This window comes from Dasypus novemcinctus, chromosome 2, assembly GCF_030445035.2.
Source record: "Dasypus novemcinctus isolate mDasNov1 chromosome 2, mDasNov1.1.hap2, whole genome shotgun sequence".
NCBI lineage: Eukaryota > Metazoa > Chordata > Mammalia > Cingulata > Dasypodidae > Dasypus > Dasypus novemcinctus.
In genome coordinates this window covers 42,114,166-42,126,792 of record NC_080674.1, presented here as the reverse complement: position 1 = coordinate 42,126,792, position 12,627 = coordinate 42,114,166, and the positions used below count along the sequence as shown (strand labels likewise).

Sequence of the window (12,627 nt, the reverse complement as noted above, 5' to 3'; positions counted from 1 at the left end):
AACTGTATCCCCAGTACCTGCTGGTAGGCACTGAATAAATATTCCCACCGACAGACAGACTGAATGAAGGAATGAGTGGAGTCATAGTTTACAATGACACAGAAAGTTCATCAGACTTTGTGAACCTGATAACCTCAGCAGCCAGGAACTAAGAATTCAAAGGAATGAAGAATCACTGGTTAAGTGCTGAGTTATTGCCGCTCTTCAGCAGCAGCACCCAGGGGCCCAGATGAGCCAAGTGTCCAGGAGATTGGAAATCTCCTTGGGCAGGGGAAGTAGGGAGGGAAAAGCCACAGGTACTGCCTAACTGCACAGGGGAGGGGGAGTCTCCAAAGCACAGGGGGTCACTGGGAGTGCACACACAGAACTACCTGCAGATTAAAATCTCTCTCTGCTAGGCCTACTCTCCAGCAACTGCCAGTGATGGCACCTGACATTTCCCATGTATGGTTAGGAACAGTAAGAGCCTCTGCTTGCTGAATCCTACTGCTTGCAGCTATCGTATCAGGGAAATGTACTGCCCTGGTGTTACCTCATTAATCCCCCAACTTTTTTTCACAGGAAGCTGGCCCAGAGAGGCTAGGAGACTTGGTTCCTAACACAGCCAATGATGTGAAGACAATTCAAACCCTGGCTGCCTTTCTGGGGTCACCTGACCTGCAGCCCTTCTCCTCCCTCATGATCCTGTGATAATTCCAGCAAGACTAAGCAGGGTAGTTTCCCAGTGGTGAGGATCATGACCTGAACTTTCTCCCCTTTAATAATGTTGGTTTCTAGGGGAAAAACTGTCAACGAGGACAGGAAATCCTGGAAGTATTGCTTCAAGATATGTTTTCCAGAGTCTCTGCTAAAAGACTTGGAAGACAGAAGGAAACTGAGCTCATGAGTGGAAATGTTTACTGTCTTCTGGGAAAGGAGATTCAAGTATATGCCACAGGAAATGAGAGGAGGGGGACATAAGAATTTGCATACTTACTTGAGACAAAAAGAACAACGCCTATTATATCTTCCTGGTTTATCTCACAATAGAAGTTTGTCCCTTTGATCCTAAGAAAACGAACATTATTCAAGTTGAATGTGCGTACATTTGAATCAAGTTCTTCTCCATGTACCTGTTCACCTTCCAAATAACAAGATATGTTATTTTGATTATTCCTAGCAATGGAACAAAAGGTGACATTGGATCCTTCTTCCACCAGTTTGTCTCTGGGGAAAACAAAGAATGTATCATGTCCAAGGGAATCCCGTACTGTAACACAGAAAAAATAAAAAGAAAGCCAGCTCAGTGAGAATCTCTCTTATTCAAACCAGCCACCTCCTAGCTCACTCTTAGCAGACAGCTTTAGCTGCTTCTACTTTCCTCAGAAGACAGGAGTCTAAATTTCTACATCTAACCTGTAAACACTGGTGGACAGAAGGCAACACATTTCTACCATTATTCCCATGGTCTGCTTATATCAGCACTATTGCCATTACTACTAGAGCTACTGCCACTACCGATGATTTTATTACCGCTACTGTTGGTCATTCCATCAGCAGGAGCTGCTCTCTACTGAGTCCTGGCCATGTGGGCAGCCCCTGAGTTCAGAGCTTATGCACATTATCTCATGGAATCCTTACTTGCCTACCACAATGGGACAGGTAGGACCATGCCCAAGTTGTCTCACCTAGTAAGTGGCAAAGCCAGATTGAGACCTGCCATGTTTGCCCAGCTAACAGCCAAGTGCCCCTCCTAACCTCTAGGCTGCACTGTAGTTCACTTCTCTTTTCACCTACGCAGAAATGCCAGTCACTCAAATATCACCTGCCGCCCTCCTTGCTTTAGTCTCTCCTTCTATGTGGGCCATTGGCACACACAAACATTCAGGCTCTCCTTTTTACAGCAAATCCACCACCTTGCCCATGCCTCCTCCTGCCACCCTCTCTACCCTGTGCTCCACGGTCCGCCTTCTTGAAAAAGCTGCCTACACTTGCTGTTCAGGTTCCATCACCTCGTCTTCACTCCTCAACCCACTGTAGTCAGGTTGCTGCCACCTGGCCACAAAAATTGCCACCATGGACCTCACCCATGAGGTGTAGCCTGGATATGGGCTTTTTTTTAAACCTACTCAGGTGATTTCAATGTGAAACCAAGGTTAAGAGCCTGAGCTTGTGTGGTTGGGGACTTTGCAGGTTTTTTCATTTATTCTTGAGTGTGTTTTGAGGTTATATTTTGAGAAATCTGTCCATTTTATCAAAGCTATTTATAAAAGCTATTTATAATGGTTTTATTTTCTCTCTTACTTCTTTCTAATCTCTATTTTCCCTGTGTCCCTCTTTCAGCAGTAGGATGTAAAGGTTAAGAGCATGGCCTCTGGAGCCAGATTTTCTGGTTGGAATTCTAGTTCAGCTCTACTGCTTAGTGGCTTGATGGTCATGCATGGGTTCTTCAAGCTCTCTGTGCTTCAATTTCATAATCTATGGAACTGTGCTTCAATTTCATAATCTATGGAATGGGGCTAAGAATAATGTACCTTTCATAGGGCTAATGTGAGGAGTAAATTAATTAATATGTGTAGTGCTTCAAATTGTGACTGGAATATACAGTAAGTGCCCTATACCTTTAATTCTGTTATTATTATTAAAGTAATTACTAGGCTACCCATGGGTTATTGTTTTATTAGTTTGAGTTAATAAATGTGCATATGTGCTTAATGAAGAAATGCTTTTATTGGCAGGAATTTCCAGACAATCTGGTAGGGAACATAGATTAGACAGACAAACACTCTATCTGTACCCTGGCCTTAGGACTAGCCCATAGCTTAACCAGAGCTTGAGAAAGTGTTGCAAAACCCATTCTAAATTTTAATTACAATAAAATTTAGAAATACATTCCAAATTTTAATTACAAAATTAAAGGCTACTTAAAACACATTTATCCATAACTGATCACTTTAATGAAGTTCTGCTTTCATTTTTCCATATTTCCACATTCTCTCTAGATTAGGGATTGGCCAGGGCTGCCATTTGTTTTTTTTATAAATAAAGCTTTATTTGGAACACAGCCATGCTTCATTTGTTTACATATTATCTGTGGCTGCTTTTGAACATATTATCTATGGCAGAGTTAAGCAGTTGCAACAGAGACCATATGGCCTATAGATTCTAAAATATTTACTATTTAGTCCTTGACAGAAAAAGTTTTGTGGCCCATTCTGAAGGTATACATATTTTATGTTGTTCTAGTTAAAACGTATGCACAATTTATGTTCACTCAGCATTCTATAATAAATACACACATTTGGAAAACAAATATATTAATTGTCTGAACTTGCATAATTATTTCAATGAATACGTTTAGAGGTAAAACCAAAGATGTCTATATCTGGGTGACAAGTTTTAAAACCATGCTTTTAGTTCTAACAGGAGTCAAAGGGAAGTAATGTCTGCATCTACCCAGGGTTCCTCAAAGGGAACTTCCACTATTTGACCATTGGTTCCCAAGTAATATTAAAAGAGAACTTTTTACTCTTTTAACTGCATCAGTTCTTACCATCTATTTCCTCCCAAGAACTCCAGTTGCTCCAGAACCTTGACTCGGGAAATTTGGCATCATCCACCACACTCCTTATCCTTACAGAGTGTTTTGCACATTCCAAAGGAAGCTCGGATGCCCAGCTCCAATGCAGAACTTGGTTCCCCTTCACAGAGGTGCTATAATTCCCCTAGAAATAAAGGAAAAACAATGGAAATATATTGCCATCTTGCCCCGGAAAAGAGCTTGATTAGACTTAATCAAAGCACAAACCTAACTCTACAATGTCACAAGTACGATCCATTCCTAACCAGTCAATTTCCCTATCTGAGTAGTGGGCTGGCCAGAGCCTCCTGTCTTCAGAAAATTCAGCTCCCAATGCCCATGCCCCTCCAGTTCCAGGGTGCTCATGCGCAGTAGGTGATAGAGAAAGTAGAAGCTACACAAGTCTTGGGGGAAAGAATCAGAGATTGAAGGTGTTCACAGTACCCATCACATTGAACCTGCTAAGAGAATTCTTGCAAACTAGAGCAAAAAAATCTGCGAGATTGTTGAGTATTTTTTTATATTCATTTTTAGCTAGGGTCAGATCAAGTTAGCCAAATCTCAGTAGAAGATGACAGTCCTTCATGACATCCTGGGAGTTCCAAAGCCTGCTGGAAATCACGAGGTGGCCCTTGGTTTTCTTTCTCTTGTCTTTTCAGATATGGTGGCCATGTGGACCAGAATCCCTTTCCTTGAGCTCTCTGTGTCAGAATCTTTGGCATCTAGTGATGTCAATCACACAAGAAGGTTGTACACTGTTTTATGGGAAGCCTGCCAAGTTTGGCTATAATTTGGTCTTTTGGAGCAGCCTTTAGTCTTAATTTTTCCATTCCCTAATTCAATAGCTATCACTGGATTCTTTACCTTGTCATTCAAGACCCTCTACACTCCAGCACTAACCTACCTCTGCAGAGCTCCCTGATGGCTCTGCCTCACAGGGATCTTCCCTCCACAGTGGTCTACCCCACACTTCTGAAAAACACTTTGTGCTTTCTCACCTCAGTATTTTCTCATGCAGTTTCCCCATTTTAGTGTCCCCCATGTCTCCTCTGCATTGAGAATTAGCCCCATCTTTCAAGCCAGGTCATACCCCATCTTCTTCATGAAGGTTTTTGCCCTTTTCTCTGAATTCCTTCCATTTCCCCCTCTCCTGAAGCCTTCTTGTATATGGTGTTTAGTTGTTTGTATTTCTCTGTCTCTGTGTCCCTATAAGGGCTTGGCCTGCACATAGCAGATGGTGATACATTCTGCTTCGTGTCTCTTATCACTCCAGGTACTCATGCTCCTGGTGGGCCTCCTCCAGGATCCTGCTTTCTGCTCCCACAGCTGGGAGATGGAGTGATGGATACCTTGCCCTACTGGGAGAAAATGACTCCACATCCTGTCACTGTCCAAGGGCATTGCCTAAGGGCAAACGTAAGTCCTATAGTGAAGAGGATGGGACAACATGCATCTCAACTGGTGAAGGGGAATTTCAAAATAAGCCTTCCTTCTGCCTATGCCTCGCCCCTTTCCAGACTGCTGAACTTAAGCAGCACCCACGGCAGAACTAGACAATGCCCTAGAGTGCGAACACTCATCTACACTGGCTGGGCTGGCGTTTAATTGTGCACATCTTAGACTCCTGATATATGCAACTTTTACTATTTGATGTGATTAATCTCAAGCACATTTTGCTTAAATATTCTTTAACTTAGGAGCACACACACACAAGAATTATATTAATAATGTGACCTTGCTATAATGTCAGCAATCCACAGATGGGATTTTACCCTCTGCATGTCTCTCAAATCCATCCACTTCTCACCCCCACTGCTACCACCTGCCCCAGAATCCTATTCCCTGGAACAATGCCAAACGGCCCCCCTCGTTCTGGCCATATTCACCTTTTCTAGCTCCCCAACTGTTTTCTGCTGTGCAGCCAGATTGGCTTTTGAAAACCCTCAGATCAGTTTTTGTCGCTCTTCTTATTACTCTCAGGATAAAAAAACAAAGGCTGAGCCTGACCCCGGAGGTCCTGCACGGTCTGACCCAGTCCCTCCTCCAGCCTTACATCACACCTGCCCCTGGGGGCTCAGTGTTCCAGTCCACAGCCTGCTTTCCAGCCTGGAAGTCCCTCATCAGGGCCTCGGCTCACACCTGCATCAGTGTCCTTCTCTCCATTCCCTTTGCTAAGTTAACTTCAATTCTTATTCATATTTTGGCCAAACAGCTCTTTCTCCAAGTGACCAGACAAGGCCATTCCTACCCCAGAACCGCAACAATTTGTGTATGACCTGCACAGTACTTAGTCTACTTAGAATATACTTATTTGGGTGTGTTTTCCTTGGGTGTGCTAGTATTCTCACCACTGCAATCTCTACCACTTGTACAATGCCTGGACTTGGGTCCACAGTCTAATAAGATGTGTTGAATTATTCAATCAATTCATTAATATGCAGTGGGTTTTATTTTTCCCAGACACTATTTATATGAATTATGCCTAAGGTCAACTTGTGCTTTGTGGTCTTGAAAGCCCTATAAATGGAGGCGATAAAACTTTCCTTGAATGCATCAATTCAGTGATTTTTTTTTCTTTTTTAATGTGACCAATTGTCTTCGGGCCATTTTCATTCACTGAAGTGGCAAGTTTAATTTGGCCCTCCCAGACATTAGTGAATCACAAGAAATTGGCACATACATTTACATAGAAGTCCAAGTGGGGTCAATGACTCATTACAAAGACGTGGGCTTTATCCCTAGACTGACTCACACTCGAGGCCTCCCGCCAAGCTTGAGCTGTTGCTCCCTCCGCCTCCCTCTCTCCCCCGCCCCATCATTTACAAAATCTTAAAGGAAGTGGCTGGAAGAGAAGGGCAGAAGCTTGGCCAAGGTGGGATCATGAGTACAAATGACGGCCACCTAGGCACCGTCTAAGGGGTAGCTCGGTGCCCCTGGTCCAGCAGCAAGCACCTGGCTGAAGATGCTCTTCCTTCGGCTGGTTTGGGAAATATATTGCTGTGGAAACATTGAATCTGGAAGCTGCCCTCTTCCAGCACAAGTGAGGACAGCCAGTGAGGCCTGTGTTACAGGGAACTGCCGTAGGCGGGGGAGAGGGTGGTACAGGCACGGCCTTCTCTTAACTGGAGGAGGATCTTAAGTCTCTTTAACTTCAGGCCTGAGCGATTCAGACAAGAGCTTCTCATGACATCATCTGTTCTCTGGGAAGCCGTGTGTGGCTTCCACCCCCATCAGGTCCTGGGGTGAAGGATGTACTGTCTTGGCTCTGTTTTCTTCAGCAAGACAACAAATCTCTCTGTGTCTCTGTGCTCTCATCTGTTGTAGTCTCACCTGTGCTGAGTATTGTGGAGGGCAATACAACAAACAAGACAAAACTCTATTCCTAAGGATCTTAAGCCCTAGTAGGTTACGCAAGCTGCTTGAACTTGCAAAGAAAACAGACGCATGAAATATGGTAACAGATATGAACCATCTTTCAGAAAAATAAAGAAAAGGATCAGATTGGTGTAGGTTAATGTTATTTTCTCTAGTGGTGCCAAGAGCTAGATTTCCACCAAATTCCTCCAATGCTGCCCTGAAATTTCTTGTGTTGGGCAATGTTAAGCCTCAACATTTGCTAAATGTTTTACTGGGCTTTATATTTCCAACCAATTCATCCAACAAAAATACAAAAAATGAGACTTAACAGTATGAGGTCAACAGATGTGCTGATAGTAGAGGAACAGCTGCACATGGCATCACTAGTGTTTAAAATAAGAGCACAACTCTCACTGTGAGAAACTCCCTTTTATGGGGCAGAATTACAGACCTGCTATTAGTCTTGAATAAACAGAGTCAGAATTTTATTTAACTTAGGCCATTGTTCAGAGATCAAATGTAACAAAGGATATGGAAGACTAGGAAGTAACTGGAGACTTATTTGAGAGACCTTATGCTTCACCATAGGAACTAAGCATCCTGGATCCCCTGTACACAGGCCTGCACCCCAAGAGCAGAGTGGACCCTGGCTGAGCCAATGAGGGTGCCAAGCAATGCACAGTCCTGGGCATCTCTTGCCTCCAGGAGAAGTCCCAGGTTCCGCTTCAAAGGGAAAATGTTCCACTGTAACTAAAACATCCCATGATAATGATTATCTAGTTCTATGACCAGAAATGGTAACAGAAAGAAACCAACAAAGTGTCCCAATGCACTAGATGGGAAACCATCAGGCAAAACAGACACAATTGTATTTGAACCAAGACAAGTGAAGAATCTGTCCCAAATAATTCGAAGACAGAAAGAGCATGAAACGAGGGATTTTATTAATTTAATTTCTTATAGAAAAGGCCACATATGAGGCAACAAATGGCATAGTACATTACTCGCTAACATGGCCCATGGAAAACCTCATTGCTGGCTATGATATAGAACACTTAAACTTTCCTTCCATTTCAGCAAGTATAAGCAAAGCAACTGACAGGAAACTGCACTGGCAAGAAAAGTGGTGCCAAGTTATTACATCTTATGTCTATGATGGGCGGAGAAGAAAGAGGGGGGAGGAATGAGATGATTAACCCCCCGGATCTCTGGAAGCCAGGACTCATGGGGATGGGTCCAATAGGCCCCTCAGAGGTTGAGAAAGCAGAGCTGAAAAAAATCATCTATTTTCTTAACCCATCCCATCCTCTACTCCAAACCAAAGTTATCAGGTTACACTGTCATGAACCCTCTTATGTAAAGACAAGAAAAGGTTATTGTTTAGGAAAACTGTTTTGAGCTGCTAAAATGTTTACATATTGGACTTGTTTTTTGATGTTACAAAAGATAAATCATGACATCAGGAAAAGATTTTTAAAATATTGAGCAAAAACATACTTACCACCCAGATGATATTAGCTGTTTTAATTCTACTGATCTGTATCTGAAAAACCATTTTTAATTCCTGATGATTATCAAGGTTGTGGACACGCCACTGTAAATTCAAACATTGCTGTGCAGAATCGATGGAAACATTAAGTAATTCAGGAGTCAATGGTAAAGGTTCAGGCAAGACTGAAAGACCAAAACAAGGCATGAAATAACATTTACTGGGAGTATGACTGAAAACTCACAGATAATTAAACTGTACAGTATCACCATTGTTCAGCTTTAGGAGAAAAAGCTCATATGTGCATCCTAGAATCAGACTTCTCAAAAAGTAGGAAGGGAATTTATAAATCAATATGTAGATAAAAAAATTGAGACCTAGACCAACAGAATGACTTACTCAACCATACAGGCAAGTTAATACATCGATAGATGGTTAAACAAAACAAAAAGATCCTTTATTGAACAACTAGTTTGGAAATTTATAACAAGGCTGAATTAAAAAAAGAGGACTTTTTGCTATAAAACTCATACTTCTGGAAATCAAACCTGAAAGATTTCTTTCTGGAAGTCAATATTTCACAGATATTTTAATGGCTACCAGGGAGAACACATCCCATGCCTGGACAGGGTCTTTCACATATCACTGCCTTCCACTTTAAACCCCTCTGGCAAGAATTCGCTGAACTCTTTGGATGAGACCAGCAACATACTAGGCACATGGCAGGAAGAAAAAGAACTATGAAAAGATCCCTTGGTCAACAACCACCACACCATGGAGCCTAGAGTGATTACAACTGAAAATGGGAGGATTGCATCCAGCATCCATGTGGAATCTGAGCCTCCTCTTGACATAGAGGTGCAATGGACACAACCAATCCAATGTCCACATAGAAGAGGTGGCATTGGATTGGGAAAAATGGACATGGTGGACGATGGGTATGGGGAAAGGCAGGAAGAGACGAGAGGTGGAGGCGTCTTTGGGACATGGAGCTGCCCTGGATGGTGCTTCAGAGGTAATCACCGGACATTGTAAATCCTCACAGGGCCCACTGGATGGAATGGAGGAGAGTATGGGCCATGATGTGGACCATTGACTATGAGGTGCAGAGGTACCCAAAGATGTACTTACCAAATCCAATGGATGTGTCATGATGATGGGAATGAGTGTTGTTGGGGGGGGAGGGGGGGGGGGCTGAATGGGACCTCACATATATATTTTTAATGTAATATTATTACAAAGTCAATAAAAAAAAATAAAAATAAAAAAAATAAGAAAAAAAAGAAAAAAAAAAAAAGATCCCTTGGTCAACAAAGGAACCTAGTTGGAGACACACAATCTCATATGAAATAGAGATTGTAAGATTAGTGATGTGTTAAAATCTGTAAAAGAATAGAACTCACACATGAAACAGGTTTGCAGAGGACAGTGACTTTAAAAATTGCACAATATCTACTTAGCTAAATCCGTTTTAATTTTTTAAATGTTTTTAATTTTTAATTTTATTTTTTAGTATGTACGTTACATTCAAAACCTGTAAAGGGAACTAAAATGCTAATGGTTGTTATTCCTGGGTGGTGGGTTTGACTAATTCTAATTTTCTTCTTTACAATATTCTGTATTTTATAAATCTTCTACTGAAAACATGTATTACTTTCAAAATCACATACTCTACTGTATTTACATTCCTCTACTGTAATGATCCTAATGCACCTTCAGAATGCATCAATTTCATCTTCTGAGTGGACAGAAACCAAAAGGCTGAGCCTCAGTTATCGTTCCTGCCACATTCTCACTGAAAATTAATAAACTGGTATTCTGACTTTTACCAAGAGTTTAGGCAGAGTAGATCATTTTCCAGATCCCATTCACTCAAAGGTAAATGAAATTGGAAATCCAGAACACACAAAGCCCAAAATATGGTTATAATTCTCTGTTGTTATTTGGTTAGTGATTTTGTTATCCCTTTTCTGAATGAAATTTCTCAGTTCTTAGGCAGCCCCAGTTATTCACCTCTCCCTAAACCTATAGCAGCTGGGCGAGTCTTCCAAAAAGATTTAAGTTAACCAAAAGGAGGTTTGGAAAAATGAAAGAGCAGTTTCCTTATGGAGTAAGGAGAAATATTTTTAATAATTGCGGAGCCAACGGCACCAGTGAAAGAGGTACCTGCAAAATCATTCCATCCTTTCCTAGACCTCATTTCACTTTGTCTTGTATTGTGGTTCGGTTGTCAGTCTCACACTGCAGATGGTAATTTCTTGGAGGACAGAAGCTGAGCCTTCTGCATCTTTGGATGGATTCCTGTCCTCAGAACTCAGCACTGCATCTTTCCCTTAGCAGACAGTGATCTTCCATAGCAGAGATCCAGGAGGTCTCAAGGGCCTGACAAGCAACAGCTCCTCTCCCACCTGGATGGTCCCTCCTGGCTTCTCCCCCGTGGCTGCTTTCTAATCCTTTTTTTGCACACTGATCACACTGTGCTGTATGTGATAGCTTGAGTTATGTCTCCCAAATTTAGACATGTTGTTTGCCTTAATTCACATTCATATGGGGGTGAACCCACTATAAGTAGGATCTCTGGAAGATGTTCATTTTAGTTAAGCTGTGGCCCAACTGAGTATGGGTGTTTATAAACAGAGGACATTCAGAAACAGTGAGAAAAACCATGGGGAGGAGACAGAAGCTGGAAGTCAGTGGAACCTGGACGGGAAAGGAGAGGACATCGCCATATGATGGGAAAGTCAAGAAACCCAAGGACGGACGGCCAGCCAGAATGCTACTGACCCCAGGAGGGAGCAAGCCTTCCATCCTCTGAAACCATTCCTGTTGCATAGGCAAACCCATTTTGTGTCATTTGTCATAACAGCAAGGAAACTAAGACACTGTAATATTCTGTTTGTGTTTGTCCCTCTGTAGACGGTGAGCTTACCAAAGGCAGGACTAAGTCTTACTCAGTTCAGTGAAACCAGGACCATTAAGGCACCTGTCACAGCTGCAGACAATGATTGGTTGCTGAATGAATGAGTAAACCCCCAAGGTAAATTATTTCTGGAAGCTATTTTAGAAAAAAGGGAACTACTTTATACTAACATGTGCTATCAGCTGTACTGAATGACTCAGCTACTTCAGTGACCTATACATCAGTCAGAAATAATTTGATCTAAAGCAATTTAGGTTTGTCCATGGGAAATACCAAGGTGAGGTCAGAGAGATGAAAGGACCTTAGCAATTACTAACCTAATCCCATTATTTTTCAAATAAGGAAACTGAGGTTTCTAAAAAAGGGAAGTGGCTTTCCCAACCAGACCAAAGCTCTTAGCTCTTGGCTCTTGGCCCAGCTCTGTTTTTATAATGCTGCAGTGGAGCATGGCCCAGAAGTCAGGAATAGGTATCAGACAACCCCAGATTAGAACCATGGACACTCCTCCCACTTTCTCCATCCTGTTTCCCTGACTGCCCCAATAACACCTGAAGAAATAATCTGCAGTCCACTCATAAAATGAGATACCATATAGCCATTGAATAGAATGTTGTTTCTAGAACATTTAATAACCGAGGAAAACATTCATCATATGTTGTATTACATAACAACAGAAAACAATATACACATAGAAAACTTTCACTTTTATTCCTATATATATTAATATATTTATTTTACATCTCTACCTCTATATGTATATATACACACAAAAGATCAGAAGAAAATACAACAAAATGTGAGTTTCTGTTTTGGATGATGAAAATGTCCTGAAAACAGATGTAAAATATCATGGAAGTTACAGAACATTCTCAATTGTATTTAATGTCACAGAATTGTACACTTAAAAATAGTTAAAATTATTTTCTTGTTATATATATTCTACCACAATAAAAAAAAAATGCTGCAGACATGATGCCTGACTGATGCAGACGTGCGTGCAGCTTTAACTAGAAGTGGCCTTTGGCTGTCTTGTAGGTCTGGAGAAGCTAAGCCAGGCTCTTTGAAATAATCCTCAGACCTGAGCCTGGCTGGTTGACCATCTGGGAGGCCAACTAGTTTGAGTGGAGGTTTAGTACATACTTGGTCAGATACAGCAGAAATTGAGACAAGAAATCCAAACCATGCAGGTGATGACAGAGCAGGATGACTTACCAGGCGTGCTTAGCAGAGAAAGTAGGAAGCAGAAATGGAGACTATGGATGGGAAAACAGGTAGATACACGTCTGATCTAAACAAGAGTAG

At 41.8% G+C, this 12,627-nt stretch overlaps 1 protein-coding gene across 2 annotated transcripts in view; it reads right to left on the bottom strand.

The window, feature by feature from the left end:
• The window catches only part of OSMR (oncostatin M receptor), a 95,922-nt gene that overhangs the window by 59,100 nt on the left and 24,195 nt on the right, over positions 1 to 12,627 (bottom strand). For both annotated transcript variants that reach the window (XM_004449887.4, XM_004449889.4), the window contains exons 3-5: positions 8,418 to 8,590; positions 3,533 to 3,704; positions 977 to 1,249 (exon numbers count right to left, since the gene is read on the bottom strand). In XM_004449887.4, coding sequence (XP_004449944.1) covers positions 977 to 1,249; positions 3,533 to 3,704; positions 8,418 to 8,590 — 618 coding nt within the window. The remainder of the gene's footprint in view (positions 1 to 976; positions 1,250 to 3,532; positions 3,705 to 8,417; positions 8,591 to 12,627) is intronic.